General features: G+C 49.9%; 1 protein-coding gene across 1 annotated transcript; it reads left to right on the top strand.

Annotated features, from left to right (window-relative positions):
- The first annotated feature begins 4,688 nt into the window (after window positions 1–4,688).
- Window positions 4,689–16,785, top strand: GJB3 (gap junction protein beta 3). Its single transcript, XM_073317802.2, has 2 exons — window positions 4,689–4,881; window positions 12,268–16,785. The coding sequence occupies exon 2, from the start codon at window positions 12,299–12,301 to the stop codon at window positions 13,103–13,105; it is 807 nt and encodes a 268-aa protein (XP_073173903.1). The 5' UTR covers window positions 4,689–4,881; window positions 12,268–12,298; the 3' UTR covers window positions 13,106–16,785.
- The last annotated feature ends 5,690 nt before the right edge of the window (window positions 16,786–22,475 follow it).

The raw sequence follows: 22,475 nt of genomic DNA, 5'->3' as shown, positions 1-22,475 counted from the left end.
AGCTCCTTTCCTACACTCCCCCACTGTGAATTCCTGCCACAAAAAACTCTCTGAAGAACCTGTCACGCATGTGTGGGAGGGGGCAAATTCTGTGCCTGCCCCAGGCTTGCAGTTTGGGGGGCAATGCCCCTCCTGCCGCCCCCCCAAACTACGCCCATGGCATGCACACACAAAATATCCCTAGTTTGGTCAATTTCTGCAGCAGGACAAAAAAAGCCAAGCTGAACTGAGAAGACTGGCCATCGAAGTGCAGCAAGAGGTGGCCTGCGTCCAGGGAAAACAAGTTGCAGTGGGGGAGGTTTAGATTGGATATTAGGAAAAACTTTTTCACTAATAGGGTGGTGAAACACTGGAATGCGTTACCTAGGGAGGTGGTAGAATCTCCTTCCTTAGAGGTTTTTAAGGTCAGGCTTGACAAAGCCCTGGCTGGGATGATTTAACTGGGAATTGGTCCTGCTTCGAGCAGGGGGTTGGACTAGATGACCTTCTGGGGTCCCTTCCAACCCTGATATTCTATGATTCTATGAAAACACCCTGCGTTTCTAAGGAGAGGCTCACCCCCATTGCATGTTAGAACAAGGAATCCTGGGCACGTGTGGGAGGCCCCGCTCCTGCTTCTTTGAGGGGTGTTTCTGAGTGTCAAGGTAAACATGCAGGTAAACTGTGAGGGATCCCCACCCCCAACCTGTGTCTGTTCAGATATGCACGTTGCTCGCTGCTCCAGTGCAAAGCACGCTTGAGAAGCTCCAGGCTGAGAGCCGCCCCACTCAGAAATGAATCAGCCCCATGCGGGGGAAGTTGTTTCTTCCTGGAGAGGAACTCAAGATTCTTCATGAGAGCTGTTTTTTTTAAAGGGGTGGCAGGATGGAGACATCGTCTGTCTGTGAATAAAAATTCTTCCCGCAAAGAAATGGCGGGTGGGGTATTGGACAACAGCCCGGCACGTACAACACGCACACAACCGCACCGTGCACACCCTTGCCACCACACACACAGGCACTCACAACTGTCCGTCCCATGGGCACGCAAAGCCATGCTGTCCACACGCACAAAGCAAGCTGCTGAGAAACATGCCCTCGGATGCAATGTCATAATGTGATGGAGGGTATCTAGGCCCCGGCATAACAGACGCTCGTTAGAACCAGGTCACTTTCTTAAGGCTCATCTGGGACCAGGTCCAACTCCCATTGAAACAAAGGGGAGCCTTTTCATTGACTTCACTGAGAACTGGACCGGACCTCTGCTCATCTAGCTGCAAACAGCAAGGACGGAAGTTGCTATTGAAAGTCCTGCAGTTCCAGGACGACCCTCATCCATTGTCTCTGCTGCATCCTGGTCTGAATCCAGATTTCTAAAACACGGGTGTGCCGTTTGCTTCCCTGTGCACTGCTGACCAGTGCCATTGGGTGTGCATGACCCCAGGCTGTCTACGTGGCGGTCCAAGGAGGTGGAGGAAGGAATTGGTTCTGCTCAGAAATGGACCCTGTTTAAGTGACTTCCACTTGATCATATTTTTAGCCACCCCTCTACACCCTCCAGTGGCCATTTTCCAGCATTCATGGAAAGGTGTCTGAAATGAAATGGCAAAGATTTGGTGGAGGGAACAGTGTTTCCCCCATCTCGCACACATGTACTCAGCCTGTTGTGGGTTTGGGGGAGGAGGTTGTTTTGTTTAATTTGAGGAAAAGGAGACACTGCATTGTGATTGGGCGTGGGAACGTCATTTCAGGACAAAGTTACCAGTGATGGCTAGAGCAGGCTGAATGTATCTGGTGCTGGTGCTGCTGCGGCTGCACCCCTTTCGCCCAGGCGTTGGTGCATTCATCGGGGATGTGGGAGACCCACGTTTGAATCCCCGCCCTAGAGCAGACCCAGACCGGACTCTTTCAATTCACTGAAAATTCTGGAAAGCTTCAGCTGAGTTTCGACCCTCATGGAATTTTTGTTTCAGTTTTTTTCTGAACCAAAAAATCAGCTCCGCGCCCAGCTCTAGTGAGGAGACCAGTGAAGGCATCAGATTCCCTGCAGGAAAATCTCTTTCTGAATCAGGCTGGAGTGGGCAGCAGCTTCACAGCCAACCCACCCCCTGCAGTGGCAAAGAGTTCTTCACTGCTTTGCCCCCCAGGGCATTCTGAACAGCGCAAGTCCAAGGCGAATGACGAAACCAGTCAGTAGTGAGTCATCACCATTGTTTCCTAGAGCACCTGCGTTCACCATCCCAGCCGAACGTGTCAGAACTGATATGGTGATATGGCTGCAGAGACACATGGGTTGCCTGAGGGCTTTGGAGGGTTTCCTAGCTGACAATGTTTCAATGTTAGGGTTTCCTAAACAGCAGCCACACTACCGACAATAATTGTGCAGTGCTGGATGGGGTGTGCAAAAACAAAAGCAGGGCATTCCCATTCATTGTTGTGGTTAAGACCTCAGATCTCCGTAGGAAAAAAGTCATTAACAAGAGGCCCAACCCTTCATAGTACGGAGTATCATCGACTCCTGTTGAAACTAATGGTACCAACATCTTCCTTTAGCTGTTACTTTTGTTTCCTCAAGACCCTTCTCCCAGGATGCGTTTAGAAGCTCATGGATGTGGAGAGAGATGCTGATTAGCTACAATTGTCCACTAACATGGGCCATTCCATTCCCTTCCAGACATTTCCGCAAGGCTGCTCACTGACTCTTGTTAAATAAAAGAGGCCTTATAAAATGAGTTCCCCTGCCAGAATAACTAGTTATCATTAGAGATGGGATCTGGATCCAGCTTTAAACCTCCCCAGTCAACAGGCTTATTTGAATCTGGGTCAGGAGCCAATGTGCAGGCATGTTTAGGGCCAGAGTGTTGGTTCTGGACCATCTCTACTTATAAGATATTAATGCATGGAATTTGTGGCTCCCAAGTTGAGGCTGTTCACAGAGAGACTCTTACTCCTGGGACTGAGTATCCTCAGAAATCCAGCCTCCCCAGGAGGGATACCCAGGCATCACTGGGATCAGAATCTGCCCCAGCCAATCCAGCTACAAGAGTTCTACCCACCTTTATTCTTCAGCATTTAAAACACACCCACCGCAAGATCTGGGCATACAAACAAGACACCGCCCGTAATGAAACCGATGTGCTAAGTAGACTCACCCAGTAAATAAGAGCATAAGCAAACCGCCGCTCCACGCCTATAGCAAAAGCCTGACCACAGAGAGGACACGATACCTACGGGGCAACAAACCCAGGCCCAAGGAAGAAGAGATTTCCAGAGCCAAGGGCTCTCCACTGAACAGGCCTCCTGATGCTGAACACTAGGGGCAGTTGGCTGTAATGCATCGGCTAATGGGGAGAGGTCTTGCTCCGGTAGCATGGACTGGAACCATATGGGGCAGTAGAGATTTAATACTGGTGGGGCATGGCCAAGCCCGCTGTGCAATCAAGCTGCCTCCTTGTGCACCAGCTGCTTTCAGGTGCTCCGCAGGGTGACGCTGAGTGGCAGAGACATGCCCGGTTGCTTTGGGCATGATCGCTCTGGGGCCTTGACAAGCTGCATGCGATAACTCTACCAGGAGTGGCAGCTTCCTTCCCAGCTGAGGCCTCCACTGGATTTGCAATGAACTGTAGCTGCACACAGGATACAGCCATGCTACAAGCTCGGGGTGTGATTCCCCTGCTCACGCACACGTGCGTACGCTCGCCCTCAGCACGCTCACGCTAGTGTAACTAGCAGGGAGCCGCAGCAGAGATACGGCTGAGCGGGGCCGAGTACACACCCGTGGGTTTGCACTCCGCATGGCCCAGTCGCGGCTCTGTTGCTGCGACCACAGCTCTTTATACTCTGGCTGGCTCAAATCTGGGCCAGGGCAATTAGTAGTGTAGACAGAGCCACGGGCAGGTGTTGCAATCGTCAGTGGGGATCAAATCTCCTGTGTTGAAAACAGGACGCCTGCCAATTGCACGCCGCGGAATTCCCTTGGCTGGCAGTAAGAGGCAGGCTCTGTAGCTGCCGGGGCCTGATGCTAAGGGGAGATATGACCCAGGGCAGCGTGTTACCTTCGCCTCCCATGCAGGCTTTGTCCCTGGCCCGTCTGTGGGCCGCACGCAGCCCAGCGCATAGAATAGTTGGGCGCTAGTGCAACTGAAGTGAATTGCTGGGCTCAGCCCCCCGCCGCGCTGAGCAGCGGCAAGTCCCCAGCTTCTTGGCCCATCCCCTGCTTCCCCCCTCTCCAGCGCACAGGGGGCAGAGGGGTGGGTCCAAGGAGACATAGGTTGAAGGGCAATCCTCATCTGGCAGTTGAGGGGGCTCAGCTCTGGGCTCCCTTCCTAGGGCCCTCTGCTCTGGAGCCGGAGCAACCTGGCTGCCTCGGTGCCAGATCAAGCCCTCCATCCTACTTGTCCCGCTGGATGTTGTGTGGCTAGGCACAGCAATCCGGGCCTGCACTGGGCAGAATCCGGGACACAGGACCAAGAACACGCTGCCGATTTGGCACATTGGCATCAGTGAGGGTGCTGTCCCCTGGTCCGGAGGTGTTACAGCCTTTTGCTTGATGGAAGCTAGCTCCCTGCTCCTAGCTGCACAGCCGTCCTGGCTCCTGGTGAAGCTCCGGGAAAGTTAGGCCCTGCCCTTGCTCCCCCTGGCTTCTTATACTGGTTCACCAGCCTAAGAAGAATTCTTTTCTCTTTGCACACTTCCTGCAGGCCCACACCTTCCGTGCTGGGCAGAAAATAAGGGAGGTTGTTGCGTGGAGATGAGCTGGAGACCTCATGCTGCCTTTCTCTCCCTGTCTTCCTTCTGCAGGGAAGGTCGTTCAACGGCATAGCCTTTAAACAGGGCTGCTTTGGGGGAGCTGACTGCTTTTTCATTAAGCAGGAAATATCGGGACAGACAGAGAGCTGTGCAGGTGAGTGCAATTTACCTTCAGTTTCTCTGGAGTATTGAATACAGGACTCTAAGCTGGGTGCCAAAGAATAGCACTAGGAAATGGTTCTGACCTGAGTAGACAATTTCCCCCTCCCTTTCAAAGTAGAGTTATACACATCTGTGAAGGAACTCTGTATTTATTTCACATTTTCCTTTAAGTCATTTTGATCAGCCAGGCTGCTGGGTTTTAGATTTGGAGAACAGAAGAGAATGTAAGGGTCTGGGGGAACTGGAAGGGGAAATGAGGCTGGATTTTTTCACATTGTTTCATGCAAGATTTATATTGTGTGGGCTATAAAAAAATAAATAACCTGTCCCGGATCACTAGAAGGTCCGACATAAAGTGTCTGAAAGGTTCCTATCTCCAGAGTGAAGTGGTGAACTGTCCAATAATCAGAGAGAAAGAAGGGCACATGAGAAAGTCTCTCAGAAATGTTGCTAGGATATAGAAAGAAAACTGCACTTAGGGCCCAATCCAAAGTCAGTTGGCTTCCGATCAGGCTGTTATTTTCTGAAAGCCTATGTGTCTCAATGTTAGAAGGCGTGGGGGGCATTGTCCTCCATCTGGTGGGGTTCATGCCCCTCTTTGGATGCTGCTAAATTATCCAAGCCCAGGAACTGATGGTTCCTACCCCTGGCTCATAAAGATTCTCCTGGAAACCAAAATGTCTTTGCCACTGGAGGGTACCAACTTGCTCTGAACTGCCTCTAATTCCCTATAATGCCCCAGCATCCCCCCATTGGGCTATGTTCTCTACCCAGCCCCGTCTCTCTTTGCATACAGGCCTGTCCTCGCCTCTCACTCCACCTGTAACCGTCATCTGAACACTGCACAGAAGCAAACAACCCTCGGGCCTCCGTTTGCATGGGCAATTTCTCTACCAGAGGGATGGGTGGGTCTCCTTGCTATCAGTAGAAAGCAGAAGAGCCTTCAGCCTCATGGTATCAATCTACTGAGGGAGACTACATCCATGTGTGCATTACAGTGATGTGAGTCAGGGGATCCAGGCAAAGCACTCTTGTCCCCCAACACGCTTACAGCAAGACCGCACTGTGCCATGGAGATGGGGCTTCAATCATGTCCCTGAAATGTTCTAAATCCTGGAGGACATGGATAAGGTCCCATGCCCAGGAGCCATGTCCCATTGAATAGCTTGGGGGCCTTCTAGCGGGACTTTCTGTCTTCTGTTGCAGAAGCCACCAGAATCTAACATATCTGTGAATCAGTCCTTCTACCATTCAGCCAGCTCTCACATTCACTAACTTCCTTTACAGTGGCTTAAACTTAATGTTCTTTCTTGGCTCTGATCCAAAGCCCATTGAAGTCAATGGGAGTCATTCCAATGGGCTTTCAGTCAAGGCCTTTGTGTCTTCTATAAAATACACCTGATATCGTCCAGAACCAGCTCGTCCAGTCCAGGGAAACTTTATTCCTTCCCACGATTCATTTCATGACCATGGGCACATTCTTTCCGCATGAATAGTGCAAACACGCAGTGATCCAACGTCTAAAGAGCAATCAGGGCTTTTGGTTACGGAACTTGCTGCTACCTCAGGAAAGGGATTGAAGCGCAGAAGCTGTTGTTTGTCTCTGTTCTGGTTAGCAGCCTCTGAAAAAGATGGAGCATTTGCCCATGAATTTTGGGCAATAGTGGCTTTGAAGTTTTATTCCAGCACATTCCACAGCCGGGCAACATCATCATTTTTGTAAAAAGGCCAATTTTGCTGGGAAAGATTTTGAGCATTTGCCCTTTTGCAGGTTTCAATATTAAAAAAATAATTATCCAAATGAAAATTTGCAAAATATAGAGGTGTGTGCTCAAAATCTGTACAATTTTTCAAGACAAGTGGAAGCATGTTGACTCAAAAACAGTCCTGCAATTTGAACCAAGCGAGGCAAACGTCACAAAACCCTCCTCGGAAATTCAGAATGAAATGCAGAAGATCTCTGCTGAGGGTTTCCAGTGTCATGCTGTATTGCATGCACGGCCCTCTCTGTGATTTTTTGCCCGCTGCTATTTTCAAAGGGTGAAATTCACCCCCGTCAAGAGCGCCAGTAAAAGGCCTCTGTGCCACTTAACTCCCTCGCTAGCCTGCTTCAGTGATGCATGGGCTTTTTGCTGACCAACTGCACAGTGACTGCATAAAAATTACGGGGGGGGCTACCCTCTCGGTGCTTTCTCAAAGAATCCCATCTCCAAAGAGACACATTTACACCTGTAAAGGTCATTTTGCTTACTTCCCATTACGTAAAGTCAAGGGAGGGTTTTGAAAATGCAATTGTATCCTTTCTACCTCTAACAGCTCTGCCACCAGAAATAGGCTCTGTGATGAAAATCTAGCTGACAATTGTCTTGATGAAATAAGAAGCACAATAGACTCCAGCTCACGCTCCCTATAGGTGCATTTCTCCCCACCCCCACCTCCCGGGCTATAATCACAGCAGAAAACCACTTGCCTTTTGTCAGTACAGTGAACAGCTCTGATTCAGTGACATGGGCCTGCATGCTCAAAAGTCGGGACTGCTTTTGCGTGCTCAACTTGAGACGTGTTAAAGGGTTGTGATATTCAGAAAGTGCTCAGCACACCGCTGGGTGGGAAACGGTTTTTGTGTCTGATGAACGTTTTCACAACATTGAAACATTTTCCTGTCGCAAATTAGGATGGAAAATCAAAATTGCAAAAATGATCACAAACCGGGAGGAAAAAATCTCAGATCGGGTCAACGGAAACATTTCACTTGGAGAATTTCTACAGGTGTCATTTCGATTTTGACCTGTTTTTACTAATTTCTTTACGATAAGTAGCTTAAATTTTGAAATGAAAAGTCGATTTGAACTACACCAGAATTTTTCATTTTGAAAACATGGAAATGAAGTGTTTTGACAGTTTCAAAGCTTCCCCCCCCCGCCCCAAATCTTTCAAGTAAAGAAAAGTTGTCAGAACTGCCCCTTGCCTGTAGAAAGTGTGCGTTTTGCTGACTTAGCATTTTCCAGGACGAAAATGGTTCCTTCACCATTTCCTAACCAGCTCTACTGAGCACCCACTGCCTGACAATCAGCCCCTTTAGGGTGTCTTGTGTTGAGCACCCGATCAGTGAGGCACCCCAAATTACTAGTCCATTGTGAAAACGTAGGGAACAGCTATTGGGCACTACGAAAGGGACACTCTGTAGTCACTTTTGCTATAGCTACCCCTTAAGGATCAAATTCTGCTCTCAGTTATACTAGTGTAACTTAGGGTGCTACCGAAATTGGCTGAGCTGTCTAGATAGCCAGGTGGTGTAGCTGAGAATATAACAACACCTAGCTCTGGTATAGCAGTTTCATCAGCGGATCTCAAAGCACTTCACAACGGAGGTCAGTGTCATTATCCACATTTTACAGATGGGGAAACTGGGGCACAGAGAGGGGAAGTAACTTGCCCGAGCTCACCCAGCCAACCAAAGGCAGAGCCAGGAATTGAACCCAGCTCTCCTGAGTTCCAGTCCAGTGCCCTAGCCACAATCTGGCCCTTATACCTGAAAACTTCTCTATAGGCACCTAGATCAAGTGTGTCTTTTCTTTGATATTATAGAGAGAGAACAATACTAAAAACTCGACTGGAATTAAACCACCCACAAAATGATCTTTCCTAGACCTCTGACTTGAGCCTACAGCAGGCAGGGCGTGCAGGGTTAAGGCTGCAAGGGAACCCACCCTGTCTGTTTTGTGTGGCCCAGATGACAGGGAGATTCATTGTTGTAGTTAGGAAGGCATTTAGCTCCCGTGCTGGCCAGCTTTCTGAAACTAACTAGACTGGTTAATAAAGCATCCTGAGGCGGCGTGCAGGTCAAACCCGAGCTGGACTGTCAGGGAGCAGGTTGTTCCAAAGTTGGGGTGGGGGGAGGCGGCACAGAGGAGGCCTAGTTCTGGGAGTTCATGCTACACAGTGCGAGCTATGCAGTCAACTGGGCATGGCCCGGAAGTCCCAGGAGTGAGCCCCAGCAGAACTGCAAATGAATCCACTGAGGACTCTACCGGTGCTGTCTCCTGGGGGTCTCAGTTCACTCCCTGCCTGGGCAGTGTATTGTCTTCTGGGAAGAGTATCCCTCCTTCGTCCCACAGAATCACAAACTGCATCCAGCTGCCGCTGGAGTAGAGGGCAGCAGACAGAGCACATAACACTGGGAGAAGGGGCTGCTGCAGCAAAGAGTCCTGGGGAAAACCCCTTCCACAGCCCCACTTGTAAGAACATTGCCATGAGGTCTTTTATGGCCAGGCAGAGCAGTCAGGGCTTTGGAATTTTGGGAGGGGCTTTAAAGGCAAGGTGGTGGGATATGGGCAGGAGCTGACTGTAAAGGGAGAGATGTCAAATAGTGTGGCGCTTTCTGAGTCAGAGATTTGCAGACTGATTGTAGCAGGCAATCCCAGGAGGAGCAGCCAAAGAGTTCTTCGTAAGGCTGGTCATAAATTTTCCATCTAAATTATTTTTTGATGGAAAATTGGGGGTTTGATTAAACCAGTTTTTGATGAAAAATGTCTGCTTTCTGCAGATTTTTTTTTTTTTTTTTTTTGGTATACTCCAAACACTGAATGGCCAGAAAACTACAATATTTCAATTTTGAAAGACTGCTGCAATGCCTCTTGGGAGTTGTAGTTCCAGTGCCTCCTGCTCCCATTCTCCTCTACAGGCCGGGCTCCCCAGCTGGACTTCATCTCCCATGGTGCACTGCAGCCAATCAATTGCCATGCGACACGGCCCCCTAGCATTATGGCAGATGTAGTCCAACCAGGGAGCCTGGTTTATAGAGGTGAACATGGACATGAGGCAGCTAAACTACAATTCCCATGAGGCACCACAGAAGCATTTCAGAATTGAAATATCTCAGGATTTGGCCAAAATATTTTGGGTTTCAATTTTTTATTTTTTGCTGAAAATGACACCTTGAGGGGGGGAAACCCATACGCTGAATAGCTCTAGTTATTAAATTAAGAAAATCACATTGGATTAGAATTTGGACCTACTAACTTTTCCACCGGATGTTTCAGAGACCTTCTCCTCAGCATTGTCCATGGGCCTCCCACCCCGATCACGGCAGTAATGGGGATCGACCTAGCACAATTACTCACCCGCTTCGCTTGGGCCAGGAGTCAGCGTGTTGCTGTGCTTTATGCATCATCCTACAAAGTGTGGGCTGCAGCAGATACAATTAGTGATGATTATTATGTATCTAGGGGTGCTTTGCATGCTACGTCCCTGTGCAGAGGGCTAACCCAGGCCATTAGGAGATATGAGGCAATCATTTAGGAATGGGAAAGTGCAGAGTGGAAGTTTTTCCACCAGCTCTGCTTCCAGGTTGGGTAGTATTTTGATTCTCACACCTGCTCTGTAGTGATCAATCACCTTTATGAGCATTGTTACTATCATTACGATTTATGTGTGTTATCATAGCACCTAGTCAAGGACCAAGACTTCATTGTGCTGGGGGCTGTACAAACAGAACCAAAAGACCTTGGATCTGGCTCTTCTGGGAATGGTCACACATTAGCACATGTTGCAAGATCCACACCCCAATATCAGCAAAGGGTTAATACATTTCTGACCCTCTAGACTATGATCCCCTCCTCTTGTTTCCAGTTGTTAATCGAGAGGAGTAAAATCCTATTATATAAATTAGTTGTTTTATATCCAACCTGCAAAATATTCCACCAAGTTTTTGGTTTCCGGCAATCAGTTTCATGTGGCTCCTGTTTTGTTCTCTTACTGGGGTAAGGTGAAGGCTGACCCTGCATAGCTTGTATATTGGGGAATTGCCCCAAACGCCCCTGAAAGCTTGCCTTTGGGACTTTGCATTTCTTTTGCTGAAATCTACCTCCACAGTGTTCAGTGCATTGAAACACAGGAGTCCTACCCTATGTCTGAATCTCAGGGCCTGATCTTCCACTCACTTTTACCAGCTGACTTCAGTAAAGTCATCCCTGATTTACGCCAGTGTAAATGAGCGAAGAATCAGGCAGCTAATTGTCCAGTGCTTTGGTTTGCAGGTAGGTACCTTGCCCAATTCGTCATCTCTTACTAATAAGCCTTTGTCAAGGCGATGAGCAATACAGATGAGTCACTCCGCAATTCAGCTGTGACCCAGCAGGCTAAATGAAAACATTCAGCACTGCATGGGTTAATGACGCCAGCTGACCTAGATGTAGCCCGGATTCAGGTGGGACGGCTCCCCTTGGCTCTGACATGGGCTGTGTTAGCCTCATCCCCAGGCTGACTTTGGTGCTGAGTGGCCTAAGGAATTAGACGCCCAAATCCCATTGAATTGCAGTGAGAGTTGGAGGCCTAAATCCCTTTGGAAATCCCAGCCTTGGTCACTAGGGAACGGGGTCTGGATTGGACTGATGATCTGTCTGTACCAAGAGGGAGGGAGGGAGGAAGAATGTATCGGGTGCCAGATCTAGGATCTACTTCACCTCTCGCCTGGTAAAACCCATAAGCCAACACGAGCTGCTCCCTCCTGAGCCCAGGTGCAAGGCCCTAATGGCACTTAGCAAAGCCTCAGCCTCATTCCTGCTCCCAGCTGTGGAAGAGAGCATGCCAACTGGTTTCCAGATTCCCCAAAGAGATGCTCTGTAGGCAGTTCTGGAGCTGGGCAGCCACACGGGGCCATTCTGGAGCTCCTGGACTCCAAGCCACCGGTTTTCCCGTCACCAGAGCCCCTGCAGCCACATCGGTCATGGGGGAGAGACTACACTCACAGTGGCTGCAATTCACCCCGTGCAGAGGGCTATCACAACGACTCTGCCGGCTAAATCCCACTCCCAGCCAGAGCTCTGCCCCGAGGGCTTCGGGGTACGTCTACACACTGCAATAAAAAACCAGCCAAACCCATGACAGCAAGTCGCAGAGCCTGGGTCGATGGTCATGGTGGGGGACTCGGGCTATGGGACTAAAAATAGCAATGCAGACGTTCCCGCTCGGGCTGGAGCCTGGGCTCCGAATCCCAGGGGAGGGGCCTTCTGCAGATGGATGAATTTCCCCAGCCAGAGCTCTGCTCCCCATAGTCTTTGCCCTCTTGCTGGGAACTTTTCCGCTTCAAGCGGTTGAAGTTACAGATCCCTTCTTAAAGGGGTGCCCCCTGGTGTGTTTGCTCCAAGGACAGGGGCAGCCTGGTGTGAGGATCAAGGTATTGAAATGTGAGTTCTTTCAAAACCAAGAGAATCACTGAGCAAAACTGCTTGGACCAGCTCCCAGCTGGGGTGCATCAGTGAAGCTCTGCTTACTTCAGCTGAGCTGCGTTGATTTATACCAGCTGGGGATCTGGCCATTTGATATTTCCCATTGAGTTCCCTTCATCTGTTATTTCTCTTGCTTTTCTCTGACTTAGGTGAGTCTGGCTTCCCCCGAGGCCCGTCACCATGGATTGGAAGATGCTGCAGGGCCTGCTGAGCGGGGTGAACAAGTACTCCACGGCCTTTGGGCGCATCTGGCTCTCCGTGGTCTTCGTCTTCCGGGTGCTGGTCTACGTGGTGGCGGCGGAGCGCGTGTGGGGGGACGAGCAGAAGGACTTTGACTGCAACACCAAGCAGCCCGGCTGCACCAACGTCTGCTACGACCACTACTTCCCCATCTCCCACATCCGCCTCTGGGCCCTGCAGCTCATCTTCGTCACCTGCCCCTCCCTGCTGGTGATCATGCACGTGGCCTACCGGGAGGACCGGGAGAAGAAAAACCGGGAGAAGAATGGTGAGGACTGCCCCAAGCTCTATCGCAACCCGGGCAAGAAACACGGCGGGCTGTGGTGGACCTACCTGCTGACCCTCTTCTTCAAGCTGACCATCGAGATCAGCTTCCTCTACCTCCTCCACAAGATGTGGGATAGCTTTGACCTGCCGCGCCTGGTCAAGTGCGCCAACCTGGACCCCTGCCCCAACATCGTGGACTGCTACATTGCCCGGCCCACTGAGAAAAAGGTCTTCACCTACTTCATGGTGGGGGCCTCCGCCCTCTGCATTGTCCTCACCGTCTGCGAGATCTTCTACCTCATCTTCAAGCGGGCTGTCCGGAGCCTACACAAGTGGAAGAAGAACTCCAAGCACTTGGTCAACTACAACCAGGCTTCCACCTGCCAGTGCCACCTTAAGCTGGAGCAGCAGGATGGCAAGGCCAAGAACAAGCCTTTGGATGCCCTCCAGGCCTCCTCTCCCAACTTGACTGTGATCTGACAGGGCGTGTCGGGGGAGGGAAAAGCCCTGATGTTGGCCAGGGACAACTGGCTTCCAAGATGGCTGCCTGCCATGCCTCAAGTATTACTGGAATATTTCAATGAGACCTCAGTGGCTATGACATATCAAGGGAGAGGAGGCGCATCGCCAAGGCAGGATCTCTCCCCGTTCGGCGTGGCTGACTGAGTTGTGCATTTTGTCGGGGCCGGGCGGAAAGGACAAGGCCCTGGCAGTAGGTTTATATGCTGCAGCTGCTCTTAACATGCAGGGCACAGGTGGGTGGTTTGCCTAGCCAAGGAGGATGTGTGAATCCAAAAGTCTATGCTTTTCATTATTTACATGGTATCAAGCCGCTCCATGCAATCCTGCAGGTTGGAGCTTCCCTCCTACGTGCTCAGACAGGCCACAAGGGAAGGGAGGAGACGGCTGGCTTTTAAATCTTCGGAGAAATGACTAATGTAAAGTTGCCAAGGACAATATTTGTCTGCTGTTCTCTCCCCCCTCTGCTAGACTCGCAGCTGCCAGGCCCCAAGCGCCAGCTCCCTTCGCAGACTCCATCACGTTGCATAGAGAGGTGCTTGGGCTCAGTACCTCAGCGGATGGTTCATTAACTAGGACGTTGATGGAAGGGGCTTTATTCTGATACAGAAGCAGTGAGCAAATCCTGGCCTTTCCCGTGAACCGTGACCTTACCAAAGAACCAAGTCCATGGGGTCTAGCAATTCTGTGGGAATAAAGTCATAGGCACAGAGTGGGATTGTGGGTGTCTCTCTTGGGAGAGTCTCTGTAGTTTGCATCTATCTCAGAAACTTCAACCTCTCTCCAAAAGCACTCAGATCAGAGAGCAAAGAAGCCCCCGCACTGTGCCTTCGGGTGCCTAGGGAGGGCATTAAACTTTGCCTGGAAGAGTTTAGTCAGTAAAACATCCTAGATCAAAACCTTGAGTTAATGCACTAGCTATAACAGTGATTCCACAGCCCAGCTTCTCCGTTCTGAACTGAGTGGCAGGAGTAACAGTGACTCTGCGGGGGAAAGAGTTTTGTATATTTTCAAGAAGCAGCGGAACAGCCCAGTGGAGTTTGGGGGTTTGTGACCTGTTCTGGGCCACATCTCAGGTGACATAAACGGAGCGAGGCCAGTTTCCACCAGCCGAGACTCTGGCCTTACAATTTTTGGTTTAAGTTGTTTTCTGTTGTAATGTTCAACATTTTCCCTAACTCTGTAAACCCCCATTACCAAGTAGCTTCTGGCTGAAACCCAATGAGTTCTCCCATTCCTGGTTGAAAATGGGATCGGGATGCAAAATTCAAATTAAACGTGTCAAATTCATCCCTGGGGTAACACCAGTCAAATCCAGTTGAGGTATCAGTCCAAATACACCAGACATGACTCTGTCCCAGTGAGTTTATTATTAACCATGGTTGGAAATCCATACCCATGCACCCCAGTAACTGATGTTGCATGGCTGGCTAGGACAGGACATAAGTCCATAAGATCTGAGGAATCTGAATGTATATGTATTTGCAGGAAGTTCTTGTTCTTTGGATTTTTTTTAGTACTTCACCAAGATGTTTCTGACTAAAATAGAGTCCTGGGTAGCTGATGGTGCACATGCTTGTGTATATTGGGAAACGTTGGCCCATCCCACAAGAATTTTTGAGACTTCAAAAAAAATTCCCATCCTGAATCAGGACAAAAAGTCAAAACCATGAAAATTTTCATGAACCGAGAATCCAAAAGGAATTTCCGATCTGGTCAAATGAGAGACTTCCTTTTGGTAATTTCCAAACCTTTTGTTTTGATGTTGAACTTTTTTATACTTAAATTATTTTTACATAATTTAACTTAAATTTTGAAACAAAAAGTCATTTTGACCCCAAAACCAGCACTTTTTTGTTTAGGAACAGGTAAGTAACAAGTGTCTCGGATTTTGCTGGCACGAATTCAGGCTGTCCTAAAGGCAAACATTGGCTTCTGTTGGGACCTTAAGCTCTGTCGATTGCCAGGCTGATATTTATTTATTGGTCAATATCAGGCCATAGGGACCAATGTCATCCTTGAAGGATCTGCATGGAGAAGGTCAGTCTGTTTGCTCATACTATTGTGCCCTAATGGCCACACAGCTCCTTTAGAAATCCCAGGAAAACATTTCCCTGCAGCGAGAGGACGAGATTAAAAGAGATTCAGAGGTGCACCCTGTTTAGAAGTGCTGTTTTATTTCTCATTAGCTCAGCAGCTGACCCGCCTGGACTGCAAAACAAAAGTCCCAGATCCTCATTCACACACACCGCTCCACCTGTCTCCCTTTATACGCCCAGAGCAGTGTAAAATGGCCTGCATGTAAATGAGAAGCAGGCCCACTCTGATGCGCCGTGTTTTGGTTAACAACCAGCCAGGCCTCTAAACCCAGCTTCTGCTGCCCTGCATGTTGGGCCCAATTCTCTGTTGCCCTTGTAACATTCTGTACCCACTTGGCACCAGTGTGAATGCAGGAGAACACAGCCTTTTGGGCCAGCTGTTTACAGCTGTGTAAAAAGGGCAGCTACTTCTGATCTGCCAGCACTTTGCACTCACTGTGCAGCAGACTGCAGCAAGCGCATGGTAATGGCGAATCAAGCCCCTGATATTAATAACTCCCCCATCCTCCTCCCCTGAAAATGAATGCCAGGTCGCCACTCACGGGCTATATCTACACTCCAGAACCTGCGTAGCTATGCCAGTATTGCCCTCTAGTGTAGACACAGCGTACTCCAACAGAAGGAGTTTTTCTGCCTGTGTAAAAGCACCACCTCCCTATGCCGACAGAGGTCTTCTTCTGTCAGCACAGCTGCATCTGCACTGGGGGGCTTGTCAGCATGACTTTGTCTCTAGCGTCTGGGCTCCACTCAGATTGCCCTAGCTGTGTTGCTCAGGGCTGTGAAACCACGGCCTAACCCCCGGTGAAGGCGTGGCAAAGTCGACAGACGAATTCTTCCATCCACAAAGCTACCACCGCCCAGAGGGTGGATTAACGACATAGACAGAAAAACCCCTTCTGTCTCTGTAGCACCATAGCTGGGCAGCTGTTGTGTGGACATACCCTATGAGTGAGGGCTTTTTTCACACCCCTGCCCGACATCGCTAGACCTGTATAAGTTTTAAGCGCAGAGCAGGCCAGCCCTCGCTCCATTTTGCCGAGTGGCTGCAGCCTCCAGGGAGTTCTCTCTCAGGCAATGCACAGCTCAGAAAACGTTATAGACAAGAAACATTTAGCAGCTACTTGTCAAACATGTTTGCTGGGTCGAAGTCATGTTGGGACGAGCTCCTAAGCTGGTAAGAACCGGCAAAGCCTGTTTCCACCAGCTGAGGATCTATCCCGTTGGGTTTTGATTTGTCAATCCCAGTCAACTTCATTCGTTTTCTTTTTTGTAAATGTGCCCCTCCCACACTCCTCCTGTCTGGGACGCTCCAAAAAACGCTTCACAGCAACGCAACTAGTATTTTGTATTTTACAGCTTTCCTGCTGGACTGGGGGACGCATGTCCCACCCCCGGAGGCCAAACAAACATTTGATTTGTGTAATCAACCAGGTAATGGAATGGCCAAATAAATGCTACATTGTTTATCTACAGCTACATGCCTGCTTTCTCTGAGGGATGTATACGATGGGGCATGGCCTCTGCTGGGGACCATTTGCCTATTTCAGCACGGGACCACTGTATCTCATTTAGGAATGTTGCTCCCATTATTAGGGACTTATTGTGGTAGGTGCTGTATGTACATACTTGTCCCATAGAGCTTACAGTCTAAATGAACAGGGTGAAATGGGAAACTGAGGTACGGAGCGGGGAAGCGACTTGCCCAAGATCACCCAACAGGTCAGTGGCAGAGTCAGGAATAGAACCCAGGTCTCCTGAGGTCCTGACCACTGGACCACGCTGTCCCTGCTCGAGATTGCCCACAGACATTGAGCTGGATTTAAGTTTGCTAAACACAAAGTGCCCCAGGATTGAAATGGAGACCAAAGGGAGTCAGCAGCTCAGTATCGCTTTACCCCCTTGCAGCTTGAAGAGGATCAGTGCAACTGTGATCAGGTGTGGTTAGAAGCATTTCCACGGACAATTGCTGCCAAATCTGGAGAAAAGAGGGGATTGTCTCTGATATGTTGAAAGGAAAACTCTTTTCTGCCTCTGGTTAGTGAAGCAGTGGATGGCTGAGATACGGTAGGGATGGGACAGAGAGAGGAGGGGAGAAGGGTAAGTGCAGAGATAGAAAGAGGCGCAGCTGAGGATGGATGGATGCATGAACCCAAGCCAACAAGTTCACCTGTTTGGCTTCAAGGGTTAGGGTTAGGGTTAGCAGAGTTAGGCCCTAACCAGGAAGGGGGGCTGTAGGCGTGGCCTTGCTCCTGGCCCACTGGTGCTCAGCCCTGGTATTCCATCAGCCCAGGCCTGTCGCCGGGACGTGCGTTGCCCACTTTGCAGCCTGCCACTTCGCCGCATGTCATTAAACTTTAATTCAATATAAGCAGGCTCCATCCCCCCAGGAAATCAAGAAGGGATCAGCCCCAATTATTCACTAACCCTTGATAAATATTACAGTAAATAGGGATGATTTCCATTTAATCTATTCTTAAACAGCCCCGGCTCTATGCAAAGGGCCTGTCAACACTCACTCCAGCTGGGGCTTCAAACACCGACTCGCCTTGCTGGGCCCCACCTCCCATTAGGCTTTCCTATTAACCCTTTCGTGGCACCATTCCAGGCCCTAGCGCTCCGCGGAGGTCAGTGGGATGTGGCTCCCAAATGTACCGGCGGTTCAGAAATTCCTTTCTACCGGGCTGCACCTGTAGCATCTACCCCTGCTGATCCATCGCCCACTGAAATCAATGGGAAAACTCCCCTGGACTTTGGCTCAGGTTCTAAGACAAGGAGGGAGAGAAATCCCAGACTCCTTGGACTTTAGCTGCATACAAATTCCCTGCTTCGAGCAGCACTGGTCTCTGTCATTCTTTCCCCCTGGCCTCTGGGAGACTCCAGCACGCCTAGAAAACCCAGCATTGACCTTGCCAGCACTGTCATGGCTCAGGCATTCTGGCAGATGTACTGGAGAGGCCATCCAGAGACCTCCAGCCCTGGGGGAAAGGTAGACAGTGACCTCGTCACCAACGAGTATCAGAATCCTCTTTGCTTTGGTGATTTTGTCCCGTGCTTTCACTGCTGACACGTGATGACGCTTCTGGGGCGCATCTGCAAAGATGAAGCATTTCCTAGATCCCCATGCCAATGAGTCCCAGGAAACAGCCAGGCCTGTGCAGAGAAGAGCATGTGTCCACGTTCCCTGCACCCGCTCAAAGCACAGAGTGAAATATAGCGAAGGGAACGTCAGTCGCTGGAAAAACAGAAACTCGCAGAAAGACCAAACATCCGGGGAAGAAAACAGGCCAGAGACGAGCTTCAATGCAGCTGGAACGGAGGAATTTTATATTCTCAATCAGAAAACTTTGCTAGGAGCAGCTAAGGCTGCAAAGAGTGGCAGTGGGCCTGATTCTGCGCTTACACCAGCGCAAATCAGGAGTAACTGCTTTGAAGTCAGTGGTCCCGATCATCAGCTCTGATGTAAGGCAGCCAAGCACCACTTCTCCAGTGACAGCAGTAACCACTTTAAACCCAATGAAACTGCATTGTTGTACACCCCAATGGTGTAGGACTGATGTAAAAAAGGAGAGGAGGATCTGGCCCAGAGGCTACTAATCAGAGTTGTTTGAATATGGGGTAAACTATGCTAGGGCATGACAATACATCAGATAAAGGAACCACACCATCCCTTGCTTTGTGTTTGTACAGGGCCCAGCACATCAGGGGTGCTACCAGAAACAGTATTATTTATTATTGAGGCCTATTATTATTAGCAGCAATGCTGAGGTTCCTGCCCCACCCTTCACGCTGCCCCTCCACCCTAGTTAATGTGCCTCTTCCCAGGGGCGAATCCCACTAGTTGCTATTTGAAACTAACCTGTTCCCTTTGGTTGACATGACTTGCCCTAGGATTGTCTGTGTTTGCATGGCCACAGATCCTGACCCCTATTGGCCCAGCCCAGGCAGAGGGCATTGGGAATCTGTGGCCCATATGCACCCGGCCGATAGGGATGTGCCGTGGCTGAGGATAAAGAGATTAGTGTGTGGGTTATCCGGCCCTTGGTGTCTATTTTATGACACAGCAGGGCCTCCTGAAAGAGACCCCCTGCTAAAGAGCCTGAGCTGAGTGCAACAAGATTATTTGTAACCCAATGAGCAGCTCCCTGCCCTGCAGCTCAACCCCCTGCACATTAAACACGTCAGCTGCAGTATGGATGGGTCTGTCACAAGCGCTCAGCACCGGCCTAACTCGGCTCCCCTGGAAGCCAATGGGACTTAAGCATGTGAAAAGAATTAAGCACATGCTTCACTGCTTTGCTTAATCAGGGCCTATATTCTAAGGGCCACATTCTGATCCCCTGGCTCACGCTGAGTTACATCCCATGCCATGCCTAATCTCCATCAACGCCATTCAAAAGGATTTAGGAAGGTGAAATTGAACCCCACCTGATCAGATCCTTGGAACCAAACTCTGTCTGTTGCCCTACTCATGAGAAGCTCCTCTCTGAGAGCTTGTTGCCTTCTTCAGAACATCTAGAATCATGCCTTTCTAAAGACACAGGGCCATATACCCCATGGGCATTTCAGCAGAAATCCCTGGTTATTCCAGTGCAGGAGTTCTGCTTAAAATCTGATGGCATGTTATGGCCCCTGATTGTTTAATTAAGCTCATCCCATTAGATCAGCGTGTGCCTTTAACCAAGGGAAAGGTTTATTTATGAGAGAGACGATGCTGTTTTTAAGAACAGTAGAACCGCAGAGTTCCGAACGCCTCGGGAATGGAGGTGGTTTGTAACTCTGAAACGTTCAGGACTCTGAACAAAACATCATGGTTGTTCTTTCAAACATTTACAGCTGAACACTGACTTAATACAGCTTTGAAACTTCATGATGCAGAAGGAAAAATGCTGCTTTTATGCAGCGTAATTTAAATGAAACAAGCACGGAAACAGTTTCCTGATCTCATCAAATCTTTTTTTTTCAACTTTCCCTTTTTGTTGGTCGTTCACGTTTATCACAGCACTGTGCTGTATTTGCTTTTGTTTGTCTCTGCTGCCACCTGATTGCCTCCTTCTGGTCCCAAATGAGGTGTGTGGGTGACTGGTCAGTTCGTAACTTGGGTGTTTGTAACTCTGAGGTTCCTCTTTTGAACCAGTGGTTTTGTGGGAATCCTCCGTCGGTCCAGTGCCACCCAAGGATCAATCTGGTGAAGAATCCCCCACTGGGGAAAACACAACCCCTGTCCAAGGGCTCTGATTCTGCACCATCTCAGCACCCTCCCCGCCCACTGAGTGCCGTGTGCCAGGCGGAGCAGGAAAGGCTGGTGGCTGAGTCTGCCTGCTGCTAAAAGCACGGTCCTGTAAGCAATTCCTTGGCGGACTCCGTTGCACCCAGTGGGTGCTGGCCGTTCCACAGCAAACGTCAGCTCCTTGCACTGCCATCAGACACGCCGGCTCCCCCTGCAGGTTTGGGTGGGGACATCAGTCCTGCCGATTTTACTGCCACGAGACTGGCCACGCCCCTCATCCCCAGAATGGCGGATACTCCGCTGCTACCAGGCAAGATCACGCTCAGGGGGATGCCATTTTGAGGTGCACACCACCCTGCCCCGCTGGCATAATCTTGCACGCTCTTCAAAATGGTGCCCCCTCCCTCCCCGTCCGATACGGGACAAAACCACGTCTGGGTTTTTCTCAGTACCAGACAGGGGAGAAACTTTAGAAAAGCAGGATCGTCTGGCCTAAAACCAGACCAATAGCCTACCGAATTGCCACATCTGTCTAACGTAGCTATGTGGCCCCCGTGGCCATGGTATCTGAGCACCTCCTAATCTTTGAAGGTATTTATTCTCCCAAACCACCGCAGTGAGGCAGGCCAGGGCTGTCACGTCCATTGTACAGATGGGAACTGAGGCCCAGAGAGATCCTGGGGGACATTTTCAAAAGTGTCCAAGGAGCCTAAGACACACGCGCTATTGGAAATGGAAATAAACCTAGATCTTGGGGGGGCGGGGGAGGATGGCCCAGTCATTAGGGTGTTGGCCTGGGTGCATTTCCCTTCACTGCCACAGACCCCCTGCATGATCTTGGGTCACTTTATGCCTCAGTTTCCCCATCTATACAATGGGGATAACAGCACTTCCTTACCTCACAGGGCGTTGTGAGGATAAACACATTACAGACCGTGAGGTGCTCAGAGACTACGGTGAGTGGGGCTGGATAAGTACCTTATATGGAGAGAGGCTTTGAACCTGATCTGCTGGAAATCACCCACATTTCAGACAGGCCTGAGAATTCAGTGTCTTTCCTCTCAGAATCCAACCAATTTGCCCAACAGGGAGTTCAAGAAGCAGTGCAGGAAAATGGAGGCACCTGGCTAGTGAAAAATTGCTGAGAGTAGCCACATAGCCTGAAGGAGTCACCAGCACCACTGCTGAGCCAGGGACCTGTGGCCTCTCGGTACCTCTGGGAATAAAGCCACTTTCATCTAGTAGCCTAAATATGGATTTAGGAGCTGAACTTTAGGGACCCAGGTTGGAAAACAGCAGCCCAAAAGTATCACCTCTGTTTGGGAGAGGGCAGAGAGCGAGGAGAGGGGGAGGGATGGTGGCTTATTTGGGTGGATGAGAATAAACTGGAGGGGGGGAAAGTCTTTTCATTCTTTTAAAACCCTGTATGATCCGAATTCCTCTTGCTCGTGCCTTTCTCGTTCTGTCCAAAGGGTGGTGCTACTCGCTAACAACCAAGTACCTGGGCAGTTAGGAATGCAACAGACCAGAGGGGACGGGGAATATACTGGCAGAAGCACCTTTATACTGGTACAGCTGCCCCCAGAATTAGGGCTTGTGCCAATACAATTGTATGGGGGGGGGGAAATCACCCCCCTAAACCAACACGTTGCTCTGGTACAAAATGTGTGTGCAGGGCAGGTTATAGCCAGAGAGCGAGATTATGGGTTTGGCTGTGCCTCGCCTCACAGCGCGTGCAGGGTGCTGTCATGTACCCTTGTGCAAAGAGAGTGTAACGTGGGTGTGGAATGCTGCCCTACGAGGGGTGCATGTGTGTGTGTGTACACGTGTGTGCGTGAGAGAGATTCGGAGTGCGGCAGAGAGAACAGCCCTGTCTAGATTAGGGAAATCCTACGGCTCATTCTAAAAGGAGTTACCAACCCAGATTTAATTAACCTGTTTTTAAACCCCAGGGCTCCTAGGGTGGTCAGGGCTTTACCACCTGTGGTCATGGTCAGCCTCTAAC

Source organism: Lepidochelys kempii, chromosome 19, assembly GCF_965140285.1.
Source record: "Lepidochelys kempii isolate rLepKem1 chromosome 19, rLepKem1.hap1, whole genome shotgun sequence".
NCBI lineage: Eukaryota > Metazoa > Chordata > Testudines > Cheloniidae > Lepidochelys > Lepidochelys kempii.
Note: the sequence above shows the minus strand (reverse complement) of the source record. Positions and strands in the feature narration are given on the sequence as shown.

Excerpts from the sequence above, each read along its gene's own strand:
- GJB3 (XM_073317802.2), top strand. The coding sequence starts at position 12,299 with ATGGATTGGAAGATGCTGCAGGGCCTGCTGAGCGGGGTGAACAAGTAC.